We start from the raw sequence: 23,955 nt of genomic DNA, 5'->3' as shown, positions 1-23,955 counted from the left end.
ACAAATATTCCCACTGCCACAGTCTACCATTCGGCACCAGCCCCTCCCATCCCCCTGGGGTGATGTCGAGGCTGCTGATTGGACGATCAGCGTTCCATTTCCTAACCTTCCCCAATAGCAGGATAACGTCAGCAGTGTCCGCAGCACCTTGTTACACCTAGTGGCATATGCTGCTACCGCTAATACCAGAGGAAAGAGAGAGAAAGAGAGAGCGAGGAGGGAGAGCAAGAGAGAGCGAGGAGGGAGAGAAGAGAGAAAGAGAGAGCGAGGAGGGAGAGAAGAGAGAAAGAGAGAGCGAGGAGGGAGAGAAGAGAGAAAGAGAGAGCGAGGAGGGAGAGAAGAGAGAAAGGGGTAGAGAGACGACTAAATAGAGATAGGGAAAGGAACATAATACATCTTATTTTATTTGTCACGCTTTACCGTGAAATGGTTCCCCAACAATGAGTTAAAGTAAGAAAAAAAGGTCAAAAGGAAATAGATAAACACAGTAAAATAATAATAATGAGGAGTACTGGTACCGAGTCAATGTGCTGGGTTCCAGGTAGTTGCAACTAGCTCACCCATGTTTCTCAAACATACCATTTTGAAGTTGTTGTAAACTTAAAATTTTGTGTTAAAGGTTAAGTTTAGGCATTAATCCCGGAACATATTCCATCCAGTCTGTGCTAGCGAAACAGTCCTGTAGCTTAGCATCCGCTTCTTCGGACCACTTCCTGATTGAGCATGTCACTGGTACTTCCTGTTTGAGTTTTTGCTTGTAAGCAGGAGTCAGGAGGATATAGTTATGATCAGGTGTGCCAACTGGAGGGTGAGGGAAAGCTTTGTATGTGTCTCTGTGTGTAGAGTCAAGGTGAGCTAAAGTTTTTCGCCTCTAGTTGCACAGGTGCCATGCTGGTAAAAATGTGGTAAAACGGATTTCAGTTTTCCTGCGTTGAATCACCGGCCACTAGGAGTGCCACCTCTGGGTGAGCATCTTGTTGTTTGCTCATGGTCCTATACAGCTTGTTGAGTGTGGTCTTGTGGTGGTAAATAGACAGCTACGAATGGTCTCCAGTTTATCATGAGGTATTCTAACTAATTCAAGCAGAACCTTGAGACTTCCTTATTATTACAGAGCGCTCATCAGCTGTTGTTAACAAAGAGACACACACTCCCCCCCTGATCTTCCCGATGCTGTAATTCTGTCCTGCCGGGGTATAGAAAAAACAGCTAGATTTATATTTTCAATTTCCTTGTTCAGCCACGACTCGGTGAAACATAGGGTATTAGATTTCTTCTGATCACGTTTGTAGGATAGTCTCAAACGGAGCTCATCCAATTTATTATCCAGTAATTGCACACTCGCCAAGGGCAGAGGCGGTTTATCCACTCTCCGGCGTAGTCTTTTCAGGTATCTCACACGCCGGCCTCTATAGCGCCGCCTCCTCCTTCATCGAGCGTCAGGATTTGGGCATGGTCCAGGATAATCAATATGTCCTTCGCCTCTGACTCATTGAAGTAGAAGTCCTTATCCAAATTGAGGTTAGTGAAAGCTGTTCTGATGTCCAGAGAGAGGAGGAGCGAGATGGCTAAAGAGAGGGATGGGCTGAAATTCACTTGAGAGTGTGAGAGGAGGAGAGAGAAGAGAGTATACAGGATAGAAACATATCCTCTCTATGTGTTAATGTATTACATTTAGCAGACACTCTTATCCAGAGCCACTTACAGGAGCAATTAGAGTTAAGTTCCTCGCTCAAGGGCACGTCGCTCTTAACGGCTAGGTTACCTGCTCTATCTGTTGTCTAGTGAAGCTGGAGCTGGCTATGGGCAACTCCACAGCAACAGAGTGATGCTCAGAGTGAGACTCAGATTTTTCACGTTAAAATATATGTCAAACAAAAACCAATGATTACAAAGTAAAATATTTGTTGTTAAATTTTCAGTGGAAATTGTTAAATGTTGTCCTTGTGTATAGAGTTATATGGTTTGTTTAACTTTGCAATCATGGTTATCCCTATGCTTCTGAAATATCCTCAGTCGTGGTAGTGAACATGAGACAATCCATTCCTTTTAGAGGTCGACCGATTCATTGGAATGGCCGATTTAATTAGGGTCGATTTCAAGTTTTCATAACAATTGGAAATCGGTATTTTTGGACACCGATTTGGCCGAGTTTTTTTTATTTTTATTATTTTTTAAATTATTTTTACAACTTTATTTAATCTTTATTTAACTAGGAAAATCAGTTAAGAACACATTCTTATTTTCAATGATGGCCTAGGAACGGTGGGTTAACTGTCTCGTTCAGGGTCAGAACGACAGATTTTCACCTTGTCAGCTCGGGGGATTCAATCTTGCAACCTTACAGTTAACTAGTCCAATGCTATAACCACCTGCCTCTCGTTGCACTCCACAAGGATACTGCCTGTTACGCGAATGCAGTAAGCCAAGGTAAGTTGCTAGCTAGCATTAAACGTATTTTATAAAAAACAATCAATCAATCAATCAATCATAATCACTAGTTAACTACACATGGTTGATGATATTACTAGTTTATCTAGCGTGTCCTGCATTGCATATAATCGGACTGAGCATAGAAGCATACAAGTATCTGACTGAGCGGTGGTAGGCAGCAGCAGGCTCGTAAGCATTCATTCAAACAGCACTTTTGTGCGTTTTGCCAGCAGCTCTTCGTTGTGCGTCAAGCATTGCGCTGTTTATGACTTCAAGCCTATCAACTCAAGGTACAAATCTGTCGTTCTGCTCCTGAACAGGCAGTTAACCCACTGTTCCTAGGCCGTCATTGAAAATATGAATTTGTTCTTAACTGACTTGCCTAGTTAAATAAAGGTAAAATAAAAAATAAATAAATAAAACTCCCGAGATTAGGCTAGTGTAACTGATGTGAAATGGCTAGCTAGTTAGTGGTGTGCGAGCTAATAGCGTTTCAAACGTCACTCGCCCTGAGACTTGGAGTGGTTGTTCCCCTTGCTCTGCATGGGTAACGCTGCTTCGAGGGTGGCTGTTGTCGTTGTGTTCCTGGTTCGAGCCCGGGGAGGAGCGGGACGGAAGCTATACTGTTACACTGGCAATACTAAAGTGCCTATAAGAACATCCAATAGTCAAAGGTTAATGAAATACAAATGGTATAGAGGGAAATAGTCCTATAATTCCTATAATAACTACAACCTAAAACTTCTTACCTGGGAATATTGAAGACTCGTGTTAAAAGGAACCACCAGCTTTCATATGTTCTCATGATCTGAGCAAGGAACTGAAACATTAGCTTTCTTACATAGCACATATTTCACTTTTACTTTCTTCTCCAACACTTTGTTTTTGCATTATTTAAACCAAATTGAACATGTTTCATTATTTATTTGAGGCTAAATAGATTTTATTGGTGTATTATATTAAGTTAAAATAAGTGTTCATTCGGTATTGTTGTAATTGTCATTATTACAAATAAAATAACAAATCGGTTGATTAATCGGTATCGGCTTTTTTGGTCCTCCAATAATCGGTATCGGCGTAGAAAAATCATAATCGATCAACCTCTAATTCCTTTCATTTGAAATATTGCCTAATCATAATAATATTATATTTGACATAGCCTAATCATACTAATAATTTAAGCAAGGGCTCAGTCTTATTTTTAGGTTATCATGACAAATTTTTATAGTAGTCCCTTCTAAAGCTTTCTACACAAAGCATAATTCACTGAGATGCATGGTGTTTCATCTCTTAGCTTCTGCATTTCACATGCTAGTAATCACTTAACGTAATGAATCTAGGCTCTGACAGGTAAAACGTATAACTGGCTAACGGTGGCGTGAGGTTGTTGGTATCAGATCTCTGGGGAGAGAGGTTATGTCTCCTGTGTTGACGCTGCTGGAAACAGGACAGGGGTCCTAATCATGTCATCACAAAGTCCAAATCGGCCAGACACTAGACTGTGTGTGTTACACTGCCAGGCTTTATGATGTGCTACTACACTGGTCTGTACAGTATGTGTCATAGGTTGGTCATTAAACACTCAGTTCCTCAGCCTATACTCTCCATTACATACAGTAGTACACACACACACACACACACACACCCTACCATTTATATGCAGATAACTATTTAATCTGTCATCTTTTCTTGCACACTGGAAGTGCAACATGTAATACCCCTCTTGTTGTCCTTAGCAACAGGACTGAGGCTGGCTGTTGCAGCGAGGCTGTAGCTGTCTAGTTCTACTGTATGTGTCTGTTCTGGTGCATGTGTTTGTGGCTGGGTATATTTCTCTCTCACACCTCAGGGGTCATTCATAATTACCCTCAGTAGTTACTGTTGTTCAAACAGTTAATCAGCGTTTCCAAACTCGTTTTTTGTCCTAACACTACAACGCTGATTCAAATAATCAAAGCTTAACGATTTGTAGATTTTTTTTCATCAACTGTGTAGTGCTTGGACAAAACCCAAAACGTTCACCCCTTGGGGTCCCCAGGACCGAGTTTGAGAACCCTGAGTTAAATGGATAATTTACCCCCTATTACTGTAAGAGGAGGTTAGGCTGAAAACAGTAGTGATAAACTAAGTAGGATTCAGTGAATGGTCTATCTTACTGTATTTAGTTTAGTTTATCTTACTGTATTTAGGAACAACATGACCATTAGTATAGATATTCCTGATTAATACAGTTCCCAAGGTCTCTAAGTCTCTGCTGAAATGATTATGTATACTGTATACTCCGTTTTCTTTCCATACAAGAAACTGGAACTTTTCACGACTTGTCAAATAATCATTCCATTGATGCTGAGTGACTTGGGAAGTTGATTAGTGCTGGGGCCAAGTCTGAGTTAGTCCCAGTCATTGTTCATGTCGTTTCAGAGAATAGAAAGGAGGGACATAGATAGTAATGAGGCCAAGCCTTTCCTCACTGAGCCTTTTGTCTTCCTGCTGCCTGTCTGCCTCAAACCTACCTGTCTGCTGCCTGTCTGCCTCAAGCCTACCTGTCTGCTGTCTGGCTGCTGCCTGTCTGCCTCAAGCCTACCTGTCTGCTGCCTGCCTGTCTGCTGCCTGTCTGCCTCAAGCCTACCTGTCTGCTGCCTGTCTGCTGCCTGTCTGCCTCAAGCATACCTGTCTGCTGTCTGGCTGCTGCCTGTCTGCCTCAAGCCTACCTGTCTGCTGCCTGTCTGCCTCAAGCCTACCTGTCTGCTGTCTGTCTGCTGCCTGTCTGCCTCAAGCCTACCTGCCTGTCTGCTGCCTGTCTGCCTCAAGCCTACCTGCCTGTCTGCTGCCTGTCTGCCTCAAGCCTACCTGTCTGCTGCCTGTCTGCCTCAAGCCTACCTGCCTGTCTGCTGCCTGTCTGCCTCAAGCCTACCTGCCTGTCTGCTGCCTGTCTGCCTCAAGCCTACCTGCCTGTCTGCTGCCTGTCTGCCTCAAGCCTACCTGTCTGCTGCCTGTCTGCTGCCTGTCTGCTGCCTGTCTGCCTCAAGCCTACCTGCCTGTCTGCTGCCTGTCTGCCTCAAGCCTACCTGTCTGCTGCCTGTCTGCCTCAAGCCTACCTGTCTGCTGCCTGCCTGTCTGCTGCCTGTCTGCCTCAAGCCTACCTGTCTTCTGCCTGCCTGTCTGCTGCCTGTCTGCCCCAAGCCTACCTGTCTGCTGCCTGTCTGTCTGCTGCCTGTCTGCCTCAAGCCTACCCGCCTGCTGCTTGCTTGCTTGTCTGCCTGCTTGTCTGCCTGCCTGCTGTCTGCCTGCGGCCTGCTTGTCTGCCTGCCTGCATGCTTGTCTGCGTGCCTGCCTACCTGCTTGTCTGCCTGCTGCCTGCTTGTCTGCCTGTCTGTCTGCCTACCTGCCTGCCTGCCTGATTCTAGTGGTTCACTCTGCAAATGAGAGCTCAACTGACATTAGGGTTTGAATTTAAAAAGGAACTTGTAACTCCCATTTTGAAAAAGGTTTTATGTTTTTTAAGCTGACAGTGATGAAGTATTTTTAGCCTTTCTAAAAAAAAGAATTAACACAGATATTTGACTGCTTTGAAAAGAGAGAGGTTTGTGCCCTTAACTCTATATTTAGAGCATCCTTCCTGTAGCAGATCTTCGACTGGGAGGGGTTTAAGTGAAAAACATTGGTTTGGACCAATTGATTATCGTTACAGAATCACATAGAGGAACAGCTCAATCAGCACACCTGCATTAGTCACCCCACCAGATACCCCCAGTGTAGGGATACTACCAGGGACAAACAACTCCTCCACTCCCTCTACAGTAGAGATTAGAACTCATTGTGACACAGACATATATATATACCACCAAAGGACTTTGTACGTCAACAACGATGACTCAAACTATCAACAAACTTTATTTTCCCTCCATCCTGTCTGTGATGCAAACAGAGCAGAGAAGCAGTATAATCCCAGTACATTTTCCAAGTAGGTGATTCATCATAGGGTATTGTATGGCATTTTGGTTGGGAGTATGAAACCATTATTGTCTCTGTCATCTAGAAGGCCACTGAGATTTTTTACCTTTATTTAACTAGGCAAGTCAGTTAAGAACTAATTCTTAATTACAATGACGGCCTACCATTGAACAGTGAGTTAACTGCCTTGTTCAGGGGCAGAACGACAGATTTTTACTTTGTCAGCTCGAGGATTCGATCCAGCAACCTTTCGGTAACTGGCCCAACGTTCTAACCACTACGCAGCCTGCTGCCCTAAAAGAGAGAGAAGAAGAGAAGAGCCCCTGAATCTTACAGGAAGTAAACACAGTGCTCGGATGTTTCAGAGAAACGGCTTTGGTTCTGGACGACAACTTTGAACTCTTACCAAGCTGTGTGTGCGTGCCTGCCTCCCTGACTGTGTGTGAGAGTGTGTCGTGACTGTCGTACTGTCGTACAGATGAGTTAGGATTTCCGTCAGCCATCTGCCAGGTGTGTGATGGCTCTGCCTCTGTAAAGAGAGGAACACAATGACCCCTGTCTCTGTTGTCTTCTGACAACTCCCTTTCACTGTAATTATACTGAGGCTTTGTGTGTGTGTGTGTGTGTGCGTGCTGCGTGCGTGTGAGAGAGAGAGAGCTCCCTGTCGTTGTAATGATCCGTTGGGCTCTTTTGTACAAAACAACTCTCAGATAGAGAGAACTCCAGTTCACTAATCATTAACCAGGAGACTGGCTCTGGTTAGCTAGCATATCATAGTTGATAACATTTTGACATTAGCCAACCTGTTAACCGGAAATATGGCCAGATGATTGACATTGAGAAGGCTGCTAACTTTAAAGGTGCAGGCCGGAAGGGTAAAATGAATTGACCAGATGAAGTAGAAAGTCATCTCCTCTGAATAGCCCACACATTTGTTGTATTTTTGTTAGACCATTATGTGTAACGACGGGGATTTTCAGGGAGACGCCTCCTGCACAGAGGCAGAGAAAATGTCTAATTTGAGTTGAATTATTCTTGCGTACAGATGAAACTGAAAAATGCAGAATTTACATGATTAATAATTGCAAAACACTCATTTAAAATCCATAACACATACTACATGACATGAATAGAATACAGAACACTTGAATCATTACAGGACATTTTCATGATGGAAATTGAAATGTTAAAATGTGATTGTAAAAAAGATAATTTTTGGAAAAACCATTTAAGAGCTAGAGTTATTAGACAGTCTGATAGCAGTGGGTAGAGTGGCGTTTCACAGACGGTTCGTACGGGCAGTTATACAGGACAGTTATACAGGACAGTTATACAGGACAGTTATACAGGGCAGTTATACAGGACAGTTATACAGGACAGTTATACAGGACAGTTATACAGGGCAGTTATACAGGGCAGTTATACAGGGCAGTTATACAGGACAGTTATACAGGGCAGTTATACAGGACAGTTATACAGGGCAGTTATACAGGACAGTTATAGAGGGCAGTTATACAGGACAGTTATACAGGGCAGTTATACGGGACAGTTATACGGGGCAGTTATACGGGACAGTTATACGGGACAGTTATACAGGGCAGTTATACAGGGCAGTTATACAGGACAGTTATACAGGGCAGTTATACAGGACAGTTATACAGGACAGTTATACAGGACAGTTATACAGGGCAGTTATACAGGGCAGTTATACAGGACAGTTATACAGGGCAGTTATACAGGACAGTTATACAGGACAGTTATACAGGACAGTTATACAGGGCAGTTATACAGGGCAGTTATACAGGACAGTTATACAGGACAGTTATACAGGACAGTTATACAGGACAGTTATACAGGGCAGTTATACAGGACAGTTATACAGGACAGTTATACAGGGCAGTTATACAGGACAGTTATACAGGGCAGTTATACGGGACAGTTATACGGGGCAGTTATACGGGACAGTTATACGGGACAGTTATACGGGGCAGTTATACAGGGCAGTTATACAGGGCAGTTATACAGGACAGTTATACAGGACAGTTATACAGGGCAGTTATACGGGACAGTTATACGGGGCAGTTATACGGGACAGTTATACGGGACAGTTATACAGGGCAGTTATACAGGGCAGTTATACAGGGCAGTTATACAGGACAGTTATACAGGACATTTATACAGGGCAGTTATACAGGACAGTTATACAGGGCAGTTATACAGGACATTTATACAGGGCAGTTATACAGGGCAGTTATACAGGACAGTTATACAGGACAGTTATACAGGACTGTTATACAGGACAGTTATACAGGACAGTTATACAGGACAGTTATACAGGGCAGTTATACAGGGCAGTTATACAGGACATTTATACAGGACATTTATACAGGACAGTTATACAGGGCAGTTATACAGGGCAGTTATACAGGACAGTTATACAGGGCAGTTATACAGGACATTTATACAGGACAGTTATACAGGACAGTTATACAGGACAGTTATACAGGACAGTTATACAGGGCAGTTATACAGGACAGTTATACAGGGCAGTTATACAGGACATTTATACAGGGCAGTTATACAGGACATTTATACAGGGCAGTTATACAGGACATTTATACAGGGCAGTTATACAGGACATTTATACAGGGCAGTTATACAGGACATTTATACAGGGCAGTTATACAGGACAGTTATACAGGGCAGTTATACAGGACAGTTATACAGGACAGTTATACAGGACAGTTATACAGGACAGTTATACAGGACAGTTATACAGGACAGTTATACAGGGCAGTTATACAGGACAGTTATACAGGGCAGTTATACAGGACAGTTATACAGGACAGTTATACAGGACAGTTATACAGGACAGTTATACAGGGCAGTTATACAGGACAGTTATACAGGGCAGTTATACAGGACAGTTATACAGGGCAGTTATACAGGACAGTTATACAGGACAGTTATACAGGGCAGTTATACAGGGCAGTTATACAGGACAGTTATACAGGACAGTTATACAGGACAGTTATACAGGACAGTTATACAGGACAGTTATACAGGACAGTTATACAGGACATTTATACAGGACAGTTATACAGGGCAGTTATACAGGACAGTTCATGGCTGTTTCTCAGGAGCCTGGTGGTGCAGTTACCTCTTTTTGGAGGGAGCAGGTCATTCAGTGAATGGTCAAGAGTGTGCATGTCCTTCACCAGGTACACTGCTGCCAGCTCTACCCTGCTCTGCAGTGACAGGAGCTGTGGTTGGACTGTTCCACCTCTGGAGATGATCCTCAAGGCCCTCCTCTGCACCCTGCCTAGTTGCTTTTTATTGTATCCAACTAACAGGACTCTACTGTATTCCAGACCAGACCTGACCAGTGTAGTGTATACTGTGACCAGATCTTCAGTGGGTAGGTCAATCCTGGCAAGAACAGTCAAAGTGCAGGTGTTTTGAGGCCTTCCTCACTGACTGCTCCACATGTATGTCACCACTGAGGTTAGAGTCTAGATGAAAACCAAGATACTTAGTTGTTTTTACCACTGGCACTTCCTGACCTCCTATGATTAGTGGTGCAGGTTGTGGATGATCTCTAGAAAAGCATATCCACATTTCCAGACTCTTTCCCATTCAGGAGCATGTTGTTGGATGTGACCCACTCTTCCAGCTGCTTCGCCTCCAGCTGTCCTCTTGGTTACTGGTTAAAGGTATGGCTCGGGACAGCCTGTCCAGTGTGTCACTAAAGACAACTTTTCGGGTGGACATGTGAAGGAGAAACAGATATGGTGAAACAACCCCACCTTGTGGCACACTAGAGGTGACCTCTGACCAAGGACTCAATGTGCCATTTGCCATCACCCTCTGTCTTCATCCCCTGGTGTAACTGGGATACCTGGCTAGTAACCATCACCCTCTGTCTTCTTCCCCTGGTGTAGCTGTGGAACCAGGCTAGAAACCATCACCCTCTGTCTTCTTCCCCTGGTGTAGCTGGGGTACCAGGCTAGTAACCATCACCCTCTGTCTTCTTCCCCTGGTGTAGCTGTGGAACCAGGCTAGAAACCATCACCCTCTGTCTTCTTCCCCTGGTGTAGCTGTGGAACCACGCTAGAAACCATCACCCTCTGTCTTCTTCCCCTGGTGTAGCTGTGGTACCAGGCTAGTAACCATCACCCTCTGTCTTCTTCCCCTGGTGTAGCTGTGGAACCAGGCTAGAAACCATCACCCTCTGTCTTCTTCCCCTGGTGTAGCTGTGGAACCAGGCTAGAAACCATCACCCTCTGTGTTCTTCCCCTGGTGTGGCTGGGGTACCAGGCTAGTAACCATCACCCTCTGTCTTCTTCCCCTGGTGTAGCTGTGGAACCAGGCTAGAAACCATCACCCTCTGTCTTCTTCCCCTGGTGTAGTTGTGGAACCAGGCTAGAAACCATCACCCTATGTCTTCTTCCCCTGCTGTAGCTGTGGAACCAGGCTAGAAACCTTGGACAGAGTTCAGTGTCAGACAGATGTTGCAGGAGCTTTGCGTGATCTACTGGATCAAGCGGGCTTGCGGGCCTCTTGGAGACAGGCCCTTTATATTCTAATCCGACAGTACCACATGTTCTGTAAACTCCAGGCTGAGAGGCTGAAAGTAAGACACAGAATCACACAGCATCAAAGATCCATTATCAGCGTTCCCTCGGCTCAGTCTGGCCTCAAACTTTAACGGTAACATTCAACACTGACAGACGTTTGATAGTGGCAGTTAAACAGGTCAAAGGTCAGTACTTAGTTACAGTAAATGCAGGAGAGGAATGACTCAAATCAGTTCCCATTACAGTCATAGTTAGAAAGTCCCAATGTTCTTCATGGTGATGCAGGTAGGCCTTTATACTACAGATGGACTTTGGAGACAAATATGTGGTTCAGTTAGACCATAAAGACAAATGTTTTTTAATGAAAACGACCACAGGGGGTCTTTTAAGCCATAGTGTATGATCACAGTGCCAGAAAGGAAAATAAATAGCCAAGCAATAGTGTCAGTTCCTCTGAGTCATGTTAATGTCTATATCTCTGGCTTTTCTCATTGGAAAAATAATAAACAGATTAGGAAGAAAAGGGGGGTGTGTGACTCATTCATCTCTGGCGTTGCGTTTAAAGCCTGATGTTTTAAAGCCTGTGGTTTGCCACCACTGGCAGAGTGAGGTAGGGGTGTGTGAGACTTTCTTACTGTCCTGTCTCCTCACATCATGTCCAAGTCCACCTTCTCTGTTCACTGCAGCCTCAAAGAGAGCAGTGACCGAAATTGCACCCTGTCACTTTCAGCTCCCACACCTCCAGTTTGTGTGGACCTGTTCCTCCGTCTTGTCCTCCCTCAGGCCTTATGGTGGCTACAAGCTTCACACTGTCGATCGATGTGCAGGCATGTGCAAGGGCAGAGTATGCTTTTGGGGGGGCAGCGCACACTTTTGTCCACATCGTCATTGTGTTCCACCCAGAGAGGAAGTCCCCCTTGTGTAGTGTAAATCCACTAGGGTCCTGGGGAACCAGAGTAGCTAACCAAGCAAGAGGGGCCAAGGCACTCTTTTTGACTCTATGTAGCGATGACGTTTGAACTTTCGGATCCGGTGTTATATGCTTTTTGCTTACAAATACTAGCTAGCTATATGTGTATACTAGCTAGCTACATAGCTAGCTTTGTGTGTATAGGAACTAGCTACATGGCTAGCTGTGTGTGTATAGTAACTAGCTACATGGCTAGCTGTGTGTATGCTAGCTAGCTACATAGCTAGCTTTGTGTGAGTACTAGCTAGTTCATAGCTAGCTGTGTGTGAATACTAGCTAGCTCATAGCTAGCTGTGTGTCAATACTAGCTAGCTACATAGCTAGCTGTGTGTGAATACTAGCAAGCTACATAGCTAGCTGTGTGTGAATACTAGCTAGCTACATAGCTAGCTGTGTGTGACTACTAGCTAGCTACATAGCTAGCTGTGTGTGAATACTAGCTAGCTCATAGCTAGCTGTGTGTGAATACTAGCTAGCTACATAGCTAGCTGTGTGTGAATACTAGCAAGCTACATAGCTAGCTGTGTGTGAATACTAGCTAGCTACATAGCTAGCTGTGTGTGACTACTAGCTAGCTACATAGCTAGCTGTGTGTGAATACTAGCTAGCTACATAACTAGCTGTGGGTGAATACTAGCTAGCTACATAGCTAGCTGTGTGTGAACGCTAGCTACATAGCTAGCTGTGTGTGAATACTGATTATAATGTAGATTACCGGCTACTTCCTCCTCCTCAATCTTTGTTTCCGCCCACAGAGAGGCCCTAATGTTTGTTTTTGTTAATTAGTAGGTTGAGTAGGTTTTGGCAAATGTAACTGCCACTGAGAAGCACCTCGAAAACTTCTCCCTTGTCTTCGGTCAGAGTGGTTGGTAGTAATGCTGATAATAACCTTGGTTTCCTCTCTCTCCAGGTACGACACGCCCCCCTCGAGACGGGGAGGTCCCCGGGGTTGATTACAACTTCCTGTCTGTGGAGGACTTCTTGAACCTTGAGCAGAGTGGAACACTACTGGAAATAGGAACGTTTGAAGGTGAGGATGATGATGCTGGGGGTGTTGGTTTTAGTGATGCTGGTGATGAGGATGATGCTGGTGGTGTTGGTTTTAGTGATGCTGTTGATGAGGATGATGCTGGTGGTGTTGGTTTTAGTGATGCTGGTGAGGAGGATGATGATGATGCTATGGTACTGTAGGAGTGCAGAAGACAATCTTTCTCTTTTTTGTAAGGTTGTATTTAGGATTTCTGACCTGATAATATTTATTTTGATTATTATAATTTATAAAAAATTATACAATACAAAACATACACATACAAACAGATCACAAGGTTATCCTTACCTAGATTAGGACAGTGTACCACAGTGATACGTCTTCTGTCCTGACAGAAGACTTCTGTCCTGACATCTGTGTGTGTGTGTGTGTGTGTGTGTGTGTGTGTGTGTGTGTGTGTGTGTGTGTGTGTGTGTGTGTGTGTGTGTGTGTAGTGTTAATCTCCTTGCCACCTGTACTATTGTGTGTTTGGCTCCTTTCACCCTCCCCCGCAGACAGTGTCAAATACCTGTCCACAGGAGCCGGATGCCTTCCCAATACAAATGTGAGGCAGACCTACGTACAGTAGGTCTCAATGACATGCAGTTGCATTGAGATATGAGTCCAATTCTCATGCCCAACATTTTTTCTTTCCAAAAATTGTGGCGAGACTTTTCAAATCTATTTTCAAGATGATTTTTAAAGATCGGGATTTACAGTTCATCAGTTGTAGATAATGACATACATTTAGAATGTGGTTTTGAGCATGTGTCACTATCTCTTGCATTGCATTGTGGATGGTATTTGCTTATCAATGGGTTTTACAGGAAGTAACTTAAGCAACAGATCTGGTACTGACCAGTGATAAGCCAGCCATTTGAATGTATACTTTAACAAGGTAAAGTTCTCTGAGCCGGCCCGTTGTATTATGTTTGTATGCTCCCAGCTCCCTCTCAGTCCATAACAACACTGACTAGGGAAAAAAGCCTGCTTTTCCTGCAGCTGCTTATTTCCACCATTTCAGGACTCTTTGTGCTCTGCCATTGTCTCTCTTTCCACTGCATTGAGATTTTATAGATCCCCTCCCCGCTATCTTTCTGGATCTATCTCTCTGTTCTCTACCTCTCTGTCCTCTATCTCTCTGTCCTCTATCTCTCTGTCCTCTATCTCTCTGTGTTCTATCTCCCGCTCCCTCCCCCTCCTTCTCTCACCCCCCCCTCTCAATTTCAATTCAATTTAAGGGGCTTTATTGGCATGGGAAACATATATTTACATTGCCAAAGCAAGTGAAATAGATAATAAACAAAAGTGAAATAAACAACAGTAAATGTCATTATGTCCATATACAGTGTTGTAACGATGAGCAAATTGTTACAAAAGGGAAAATAAATCTAGGTTGTATTTATAATGGTGTTTGGTCTTCACTGGTTGCCCTTTTCGTGTGGAAACAGGTCACAAATCTTGATGCTGTGATTTCACCCAGTAGATATGGGATATGTTTATCAAAATTGGATTTGTTTTCTAATTCTTTGTGCATCTGTGCAATCTGAGGGAAATGTGTATCTCTGAAATGGTCATACATTTGGCAGGAGGTTAGGAAGTGCAGCTCAGTTTCCACCTCATTTTGTGGGCAGTGTGCACATAGCCTGTCTTCTCTTGAGAGCCAGGTCTGCCTACTTTTCTCAATAGTAAGGCTATGCTTACTGAGTCTGTACATAGTGAAGCATTCCTTCATTTTGGGTCAGTTACAGTGATCAGGTATTATGCCACTAAGGACTCTCTGTTTAGCATTCTAGTCTGCTCAGTTTTTTTCCAATGTGTAATTCTCTTTTTGTTTTCTCATGATTTGTTTGGGTCTAATTGTGCTGTCCTGTGATCCGGTGGGGTCTGTTTGTGTTTGTGAACAGAGCCCCAGGACCAGCTTGCTTAGGGGACTCTTCTCCAGGTTCATATCAAATTTTATTGGTCACATACACATATTTAGCAGATGTTATTGCGGGTGCAGTGATATTCTTGTCTCTGTAGGTGTAGGGGATGGCTTTGTTATGGAAGGTTTGGGAATCGCTTCCTTTTAGGTGGTTGTAGAATTTAATGTTTTTTTTCTGGATTTTGATCATCGGCCTATTTCTGCTCTGCATGCATGATTTGCTGTTTTACGTTGTAGACAGAGGATATTTGTGCAGAATTCTGCATGCAGAGGTTCAATTTGGTGTTTGTCACATTTTGTGAATTCTTGGTTGGTGAGCGGACCCCAGACCTCACAACCATAAAGGGCAATGGGTTCTATAACTGATTAAAAATACTTGAATGTTATGTTACTTTTGATGGCATAGGCCTTACTTGCCTTGTCTCTCAGATCGTTCACAACTTTGTGGAAGTTACCTGTCGCGCTGATGTTAAATTTTTTGTGTGTAAATTTTTTGTGCTCTAGGGCAACGGTGTTTAGATGGAATTTGTATTTGTGGTCTTGGCAACTGGACCTTTTTTGTAACACCATCATAATTTGTCTTACTGAGATGTACTGTCAGGGCCCAGGTCTGTCAGAATCTGTGCAGAAGATCTAGGTGCTGCTGTAGGCCCTACTTGGTTGGGGACAGAAGCACCAGATCATCAGCAAACAGTAAACATTTGACTTCAGATTCTAGTAGGGAGAGGCCGGTGCTCTCTCTCTCCCTTCCTCTCTCCTTCTCCCTCCCCTCCCTCTCTCCCTCCCCCTCCCTCTCTCATCCCCTTCTCTCTGTCTCACCCCTCCCTCCCTCCCTCCCTCCCTCCCTCCCTCCCTCCCTCCCTCCCTCCCTCCCTCCCTCCCTCCCCCTACCACTTCCTATCTCCCCCTCCCCGTTCCTCTCTCCATCTCCCTACCACTTCCTATCTCCCCCTCCCTAGTTTCTCCCTCTCTCTCTCCCTCTCCCTCCATCTCTTTCTCAGGCATGCTAATGTCCCTGTTGTTGCCTAGGTAACTATTATGGGACGCCTAAGCCGCCGAGGCAGCCCGTGGTTGGGACAGTGAATCTCAGTGATGCTGTGCTCCTCAACGGCCCTCCAGGCTCCCAGCAGTCCACTCCCAAGCGCACCAAGTCCTACAATGACATGCAAAACGCCCAAGTAGTACCTGCTGACTACGAGGATGACGACCAGGCCACAGAAATGAACAACAGTTTTACAGGTATGTCATTTTACATGCCGTCAGACAATTACACATAGACTACCACTACCAAACCAGGCGGCTGTTCAATGGGGGATGTGTGTGTTTGGGGTGTGGGTGAGTTGTGTGTGTGCTCATTTCTACGCACATGTTTGAAAGCATGTGTGAGGGAGAGTGTGTATCTGCGTTTGTGCTCTCCACTCTTCTGCCCTGTGTTGCTGGGTGTCTCTCTCTCTCGCTTTCTCTCTTTCTCTTGTTCACTCTCTCGCTCCCTCCATCTTTCTCTCTTGTTTTCTCTCTCTCTCGCACCATCTTTCTCTCTCTCTCTCACTCTCTCACTCTCTTCCTCTCTCTCTCACTCTTCCTCTCTTTCTCTCTCTCAACAACACTTTGTGAATAGTTTTTTAGGCATAATGTCTGACTGAGTTTGAAATATCACTTGTGTTAATGTGTTAGCCCGGACTGGAGAGTTTGTGAGACAGTCAGTCAGTTCCTAGATGGAGTTTTTTTTTCTCCTTCTATGCTCACTCTGTGTGTCCTGCCAGTCTGTCAGAGTGGTGAATTAGCGTTTGATCACCCCTGAAAGGCTCACGGAAGTGAGAGAGGGAGGATGAAGTCAGGGAGGGCAAGATAGAGGGGGGTTTAAGAGAAATAGAGGCTGACTGCATGTTCATTATAGTCATTGGGCCCCATTCCTTTTGGACTAGCAGGCAGGGGGTTTACAGAGGGAGGGAGAGAAAGTTAAGAAAGGAAAAATGTTTAGCAGTCGTGAACCATACTATATATTTTTGTTGCTGTTGGTTTTAGTAGTCCTATATTGCACACAGTACTCTTAGCATAAATTGTCTTATCATTCCACCCTTAGAGTCCCACATTCCTGTTACAGCAGGAAACATAAACCTCCTCTCTCTGTTTTGTTCTGTGTTGTCGTGCTCCTTACTTTCCCAGGATCCTTAGTTCGTAGTCTCTTCCCCTCTCCCTTGTTGTGCACAGGTAACCCTAGCGACCAGGACGAGAGCTGCGGCGGTGTTCTACGGCCGTACCCCGCGCGCGAGAACGCTCCGTCCTATGGTCTGAACAACGTGGCCGCATCCACCTCGGACAGCGGGCAGCAGACACACGCCCAGCCCCAGGCCTCCCCAGAAGACCCCCTAGGACCCCTGCCAGGCAACTGGGAGATGGCCTACACCGAGAACGGAGAAGTCTACTTTATAGAGTACGTATAATATACCCTAAATCCTATCCTAAATCCCTATGGCCTGTACCTTAGCTTACACCGAGAACGGAGAAGTCTACTTTATAGAGCATGTATAATATACATTACATGACCAAAAGTATGTGGACACCTGCTCGTCAAACATCTCATTCCAAAATCATGGGCAGTAATATGGAGTTGGTCCCCCCTTTGCTGCTATAACAGCCTCCACTCTTCTGGAAAATATTTCCACTAGATGTTGGAACATTTCTGCGGGGACTTGCTTTCATTCAGCCACAAGAGCGTTAGGGAGGTCGGGTACTCATGTTGGGCGATTAGGCCTGGCTCGCAGTCAGCGTTCCAATTCATCCGAAAGGTGTTTGATGGGGTTAAGGTCAAGGCTCTGAAGGCCAGTCAAGTTCTTCCAAACTGATCTTGACAAACCATTTCAATATGGAACTCGCTTTGTGCACGGGGGCATTGTCATGCCGAAACAGCAAAGGGATGGTCTAGAATGTCATTGTATGCTGTAGCGTTAAGATTTCACTGGAACTAAGGGGCCTAGCCCGAACCATGAAAAATAGCTCCAGACCATTATTCCTCCTCCAACAAACTTTGCGATTGGCTCTATGCATTTAGGTAGGTAGCGCCCTCCTAGCATCCGCCAAACGCAGATTCGTCCGTTGGACTGCCAGATGGTAAAGCATGATTCATCACTCCAGAGTACATGTTTCCACTGCTCCAGAGTCCAATGGTGGTGAGCTTTACACCACTCTAGCCAACGCTTGACATCGCGCGTGGTGATCTTAGGCTTGTGTGTGGCTGTTCAGCCATGGAAACCCATTTCATGAAGTTCCCGACAACAGTTATTGTGCTGACATTGTTTCCAGAGGCAGTATGGAACTCGGTAGTGAGAGTTGCAACCGAGGACAGACGATTTGTACGTGCTTCAGCACTCAGCGGTCCCGTTCTGTGAGCTTGTGTGGCCTACCACTTCGTGGCTGAGCCGTTGTTGCTCCTAGATGTTTCCACTTCACAATAGCTGCACTTACAGTTGACCGGGGAAGCTCTAGCAGTGCAGAAATTTGATGAACTGACTTGTTGGAAAGGTGGCATCCTATGACGGCGCCAAGTTGAAAGTCACTGGCTCTTCAGTAAAGCCATTCTACTGCCAGTGTTTGTCTATGGAGATTGCATTGCCGTGTGCTCGATTTTATACACCTGTCAGCAATTTAAAAAATAATGATAAGACATGAAATAGTAAGTTACACAATAGGAATAAAATACACAAGAATGGAGCAATATACAGGGAGCACCAGTACCAGATCAATGTGGAGCTATATACAGGGAGCACCAGTACCAGATCAATGTGGAGCTATATACAGGGAGTACCAGTACTAGATCAATGTGGAGCTATATACAGGGAGCACCAGTACCAGATCAATGTGGAGCTATATACAGGGAGTACCAGTACTAGATCAATGTGGAGCTATATACAGGGAGTACCAGTACTAGATCAATGTGGAGCTATATACAGGGAGTACCAGTACCAGATCAATGTGGAGCTATATACAGGGAGCACCAGTACCAGATCAATGTGCAGAGGTTACGAGGCATTTGAGGTAGATATGTACATGAAGGCAGGGTAAAGTGACTAGGCATCAGGATAGATAATATTAAGGTATTTTTTATTTAAAAAAATATTTAACCTTTATTTAACCAGGTAGGCTAGTTGAGAAAAAGTTCTCATTTGCAACTGTGACCTGGCCAAGATACAGCAAAGCAGTTCGACACATACAACAACACAGAGTTACACATGGAATAAACAAACATACAATCAATAATACAGTAGAAAAGTCTATATACAGCATGTGCAAATGAGGTAGGATAAGAGAGGTAAGGCAATAAATAGGCCATGGTGGTGAAGTATTTAAAATATAGCAATTAAACACTGGAATGGTAGGATGTGCAGAAGATGAATGTGCAAGTTGAGATACTGGGGCGCAAAGGAGGAAGATAAATAAATAAATACAGTATGGGGTTGAGGAAGATTGGATGGGCTATTTACAGATGATCTATGTACAGGTGCAGTGCTCAGCTTAAAGCTAGTGAGGGGGGTAAGAGTCTCCAGCTTCAGAGATTTTTGCAGTTCGTTCCAGTCATTGACAGCAGAGAACTGGAAGAAGAGGCGGCCAAAGGAAGAATTGGCTTTGAGGGTGACCAGTGAGATATACCTGCTGGTGCGCGTGCTACGGGTGGGTGCTGCTATGGTGACCAGTGAGCTGAGATAAGGCGGGGCTTTACCTAGCAGAGACTTGTAGATGACCTAGAGCCAGTGGGTTTGGCGACGAGTATGAAGCGAGGGCCAGCCAACGAGATCATACAGGTCGTAGTGGTGGGTAGTGTATGGGGCTTTGGTGACAAAACAGATGGCACTGTGATAGACTGCATCCAATTCGTTGAGTAGAGTGTTGGAGGCTATTTTGTAAATGACATCGCCGAAGTCAAGGATCGGTAGGATGGTCAGTTTTACGAGGGTATGTTTGGCAGCATGAGGGAAGGATGCTTTGTTGCGAAATAGGAAGCAGATTCTAGATTTAATTTTGGATTGGAGATGTTTAATGTGATTCTGAAAGGAGAGTTTACAGTCTAACCAGACACTTAGGTATTTGTAGTTGTCCACATATTCTTAGTCAGAACTGTCCAGAGTAGTGATGCTGGATGGGCGGGCAGGTGCGGTCAGCGATCAGATGAAGAGCATGCATTTAGTTTCACTTGCATTTAAGAGCAGTTGGAGGCCACGGAAGGAGAGTTGTATGGCATTGAAGCTCATCTGAAGGTTAGTTAAGGTGTCCAACGAAGGGCCAGAGGTATACAGAATGGTGTCGTCTGCGTAGAGGTGGATCAGAGAATCACCAGCAGCGAGAGCGACATCATTGATGTTTACAGAGAAGAGAGTCGGCCCGAGAATTGAACCCTTTGGCACCCTCATAGAGACTGCCAGAGGTCCGGACAACAGGCCCTCCGATTTGACATACTGAACTCTATCGGAGAAGTAGTTGGTGAACCAGGCGAGGCAATCATTTGAGAGACCAAGGCCAATAAGAATGTTGTGATTGACAGAGTCGAAAGCCTTAGCCAGGTCGATGAATACGGCTCCCCAGTAATGTCTCTTATCGATGGCGATTATGATATCGTTTAGGACCTTGAGCGGGGCTGAGGTGCACCCATGACCAGCTCTGAAACCAGATTGCATAGCGGAGAAGGTACATTGAGATTCAAAATGGTCAGTAATCTGTTTGTTAACTTGGCTTTCAAAGACCTTAGAAAGGTAGGGTAGAATAGATATAGGTCTGTAGCAGTTTGGATCTAGAGTGTTTCCCCCTTTGAAGAGGGGGATGACCACGGCAGCTTTCCAATCCATGGGAATCTCAGACAATACGAAAGAGAGGTTGAACAGGCTAGTAATAGGGGTTGAAATAATTTCTTTAGATTATTTTAGAAAGAGAGGGTCCAGATTGTCTTGCCCAGCTGATTTGTAGGGGTCCATATTTTGCAGCTCTTTCAGAACATCAGCCATCTGGATTTGGGTGAAGGAGAAGTGGGGGAGGTTTGGGCGAGTTGCTGTGGGGAGCACAGGGCTGTTGACCGGCGTAGGGGTAGCCAGGTGGAAAGCATGGCCAGTCGTGGAAAAATGCTTATTGAAATTCTCAATTATTGTGGATTTATCGGTAGTGACAGTGTTTCCTAGCCTCAGTGCAGTGGGCAGCTGGGAGGGGGTGCTCTTATTTTCCATAGACTTTACAGTGTCCCATAACTTTTTTGAGTTTGTGCTACAGGATGCAAATTTCAGTTTGAAAAAGCTGGTCAAGGGCTATATATATTCCTAGTTCTCATTTTTTTGAATGGGGCATGCTTATTTAAGATGGTGAGGAAGGCACCTTTAAAGAATAACCAGCCATCCTCTACTGACAGGATGAGGTCAATGTCATTCCAGGATACCCCGGCCAGGTCAATTAGAAAGGCCTGTTCGCAGAAGTGTTTTAGGGAGCGTTTGACAGTGATGAGGGGTGGTCGTTTGACTGCAGACCCATTATGGATGCAGGCAATGAGGCAGTGATCGCTGCGATTGTGGTTGAAAACTGCAGAGGTGTATTTGGAGGGCGAGTTAGTTAGGATGATATTTATCATGGTGCCCGTGTTTACGGATTTGGGGTGGTACCTGGTAGGTTCATTGATAATTTGTGTGAGATTGAGGGCATCAAGCTTAGATTGTAGGATGGCCGGGGTGTTAAGCATGTTCCAGTTTAGGTCACCTATTAGCACGAGCTCAGAAGATAGATGGGGGGCAATCAATTCACATATGGTGTCCAGGGCACAGCTGGGGGCAGAGGGTGGTCTATTGCAGGCGGCAACGGGGAGAGACTTGTTTCTGGAAAGGTGAATTTTTAGAAGTAGAAGCTCAAATTGTTTTGGTACTGACCTAAGACAGAACTCTGCAGGCTATCTCTGTAGTAGATTGAAACTCCGCCCCCTTTAGCAGTTCCTTCTTGGCGGAACATTTTATAGTTAGGGATGGAAATGTCAGGATTTTAGGTGGTTTTCCTAAACCAGGATTTAGACACGGCTAAGACATCCGGGTTGGTAGAATGTTCTAAAGCAGTGAATAAAGCAAACATAGGGAGCAGGCTTCTAATGTTAACATGCACGAAACCAAGGCATTTGTGGTTACAGAAGTCAACAAATGAGAGCACCTGGGGAGTAGGACTGGAGCTAGGTACATTGGAGATAAACCTAGGCATTGAGTAATGATGAGAGAGATATAGTCTCTAGAGACGTTTAAACCAGGTGATGTCATTGCATATGTGGGAGATGGAACAACATGGTTGGTTAAGGGATATTGAGTAGGGCTAGAGGCTTTACAGTGAAATAAGACAGTAATCACTAACCACGACAGTAATGGACAAGGCATATTGATATTAGGGAGAGGCGTATGGGTCCAGTGATTGGTTGGGCTGGCTGGGGACACGGCGATTCAGACAGTTAGCTTGCCAGGGCTAACAGTTAGCAGGCCAAAGCTAGCATAAGGGCCTTAAGAGGGACGTTGTGATGGGGGAAAAGTCTGTTTTTGCCTCCTTGTGCGGTGACGTCGCTAGACCAGTCGTGGAATTAGTAGGGTTCCAAGTAGCAGAGGGTCCAAGTCCAATTGGCAAAATATGTATAGTGGTCCAAGAAACTGGGCGGTGGATCAGCTAACAGTCCAATATGCTATAGATAGCTAGCAGGCCGCAGTTAGCAGAATGGGCCTGAGGGGGACGTCGCGCCTGAGGGGCCTATTTGAGGTAGATATGTACATGAAGGCAGGGTAAAGTGACTAGGCACCAGGATAGATAATAATAAGGTATTTGAGGTAGATATGTACATGAAGGCAGGGTAAAGTGACTAGACATCAGGATAGATAATAATAAGGTATTTGAGGTAGATATGTACACGAAGGCAGGGTAAAGTGACTAGACATCAGGATAGATAATAATAAGGTATTTGAGGTAGATATGTACACGAAGGCAGGGTAAAGTGACTAGGCACCAGGATAGATAATAATAAGGTATTTGAGGTAGATATGTACACGAAGGCAGGGTAAAGTGACTAGGCATCAGGATAGATAATAATAAGGTATTTGAGGTAGATATGTACACGAAGGCAGGGTAAAGTGACTAGACATCAGGATAGATAATAATAAGGTATTTGAGGTAGATATGTACACGAAGGCAGGGTAAAGTGACTAGACATCAGGATAGATAATAATAAGGTATTTGAGGTAGATATGTACACGAAGGCAGGGTAAAGTGACTAGGCATCAGGATAGATAATAATAAGGTATTTGAGGTAGATATGTACACGAAGGCAGGGTAAAGTGACTAGGCATCAGGATAGATAATAATAAGGTATTTGAGGTAGATATGTGCACGAAGGCAGGGTAAAGTGACTAGGCATCAGGATAGATAATAATAAGGTATTTGAGGTAGATATGTACACGAAGGCAGGGTAAAGTGACTAGGCATCAGGATAGATAATAATAAGGTATTTGAGGTAGATATGTACACGAAGGCAGGGTAAAGTGACTAGACATCAGGATAGATAATAATAAGGTATTTGAGGTAGATATGTACACGAAGGCAGGGTAAAGTGACTAGACATCAGGATAGATAATAATAAGGTATTTGAGGTAGATATGTACACGAAGGCAGGGTAAAGTGACTAGGCACCAGGATAGATAATAATAAGGTATTTGAGGTAGATATGTACACGAAGGCAGGGTAAAGTGACTAGACATCAGGATAGATAATAATAAGGTATTTGAGGTAGATATGTACACGAAGGCAGGGTAAAGTGACTAGACACCAGGATAGATAATAATAAGGTATTTGAGGTAGATATGTACACGAAGGCAGGGTAAAGTGACTAGACACCAGGATAGATAATAATAAGGTATTTGAGGTAGATATGTACACGAAGGCAGGGTAAAGTGACTAGACACCAGGATAGATAATAATAAGGTATTTGAGGTAGATATGTACACGAAGGCAGGGTAAAGTGACTAGGCACCAGGATAGATAATAATAAGGTATTTGAGGTAGATATGTACACGAAGGC

General features: G+C 44.5%; 1 protein-coding gene across 8 annotated transcripts in view; it reads left to right on the top strand.

The window, feature by feature from the left end:
* LOC110491133 (membrane-associated guanylate kinase, WW and PDZ domain-containing protein 1) overlaps positions 1-23,955 on the top strand; it is a 204,234-nt gene that overhangs the window by 117,280 nt on the left and 62,999 nt on the right. For 5 of the 8 annotated variants that reach the window (XM_036947461.1, XM_036947463.1, XM_036947462.1 and 2 more), the window contains exons 3-5: positions 12,845-12,964; positions 15,918-16,127; positions 17,055-17,322. In XM_036947461.1, the coding sequence (XP_036803356.1) occupies positions 12,845-12,964; positions 15,918-16,127; positions 17,055-17,322 (598 nt within the window). The remainder of the gene's footprint in view (positions 1-12,844; positions 12,965-15,917; positions 16,128-17,054; positions 17,323-23,955) is intronic. The other 3 variants (XM_036947465.1, XM_036947464.1, XM_036947467.1) reach the window with 1 other exon arrangement.

Source organism: Oncorhynchus mykiss, chromosome 16 (assembly GCF_013265735.2).
Source record: "Oncorhynchus mykiss isolate Arlee chromosome 16, USDA_OmykA_1.1, whole genome shotgun sequence".
Lineage (NCBI taxonomy): Eukaryota > Metazoa > Chordata > Actinopteri > Salmoniformes > Salmonidae > Oncorhynchus > Oncorhynchus mykiss.
Note: the sequence above shows the minus strand (reverse complement) of the source record. Positions and strands in the feature narration are given on the sequence as shown.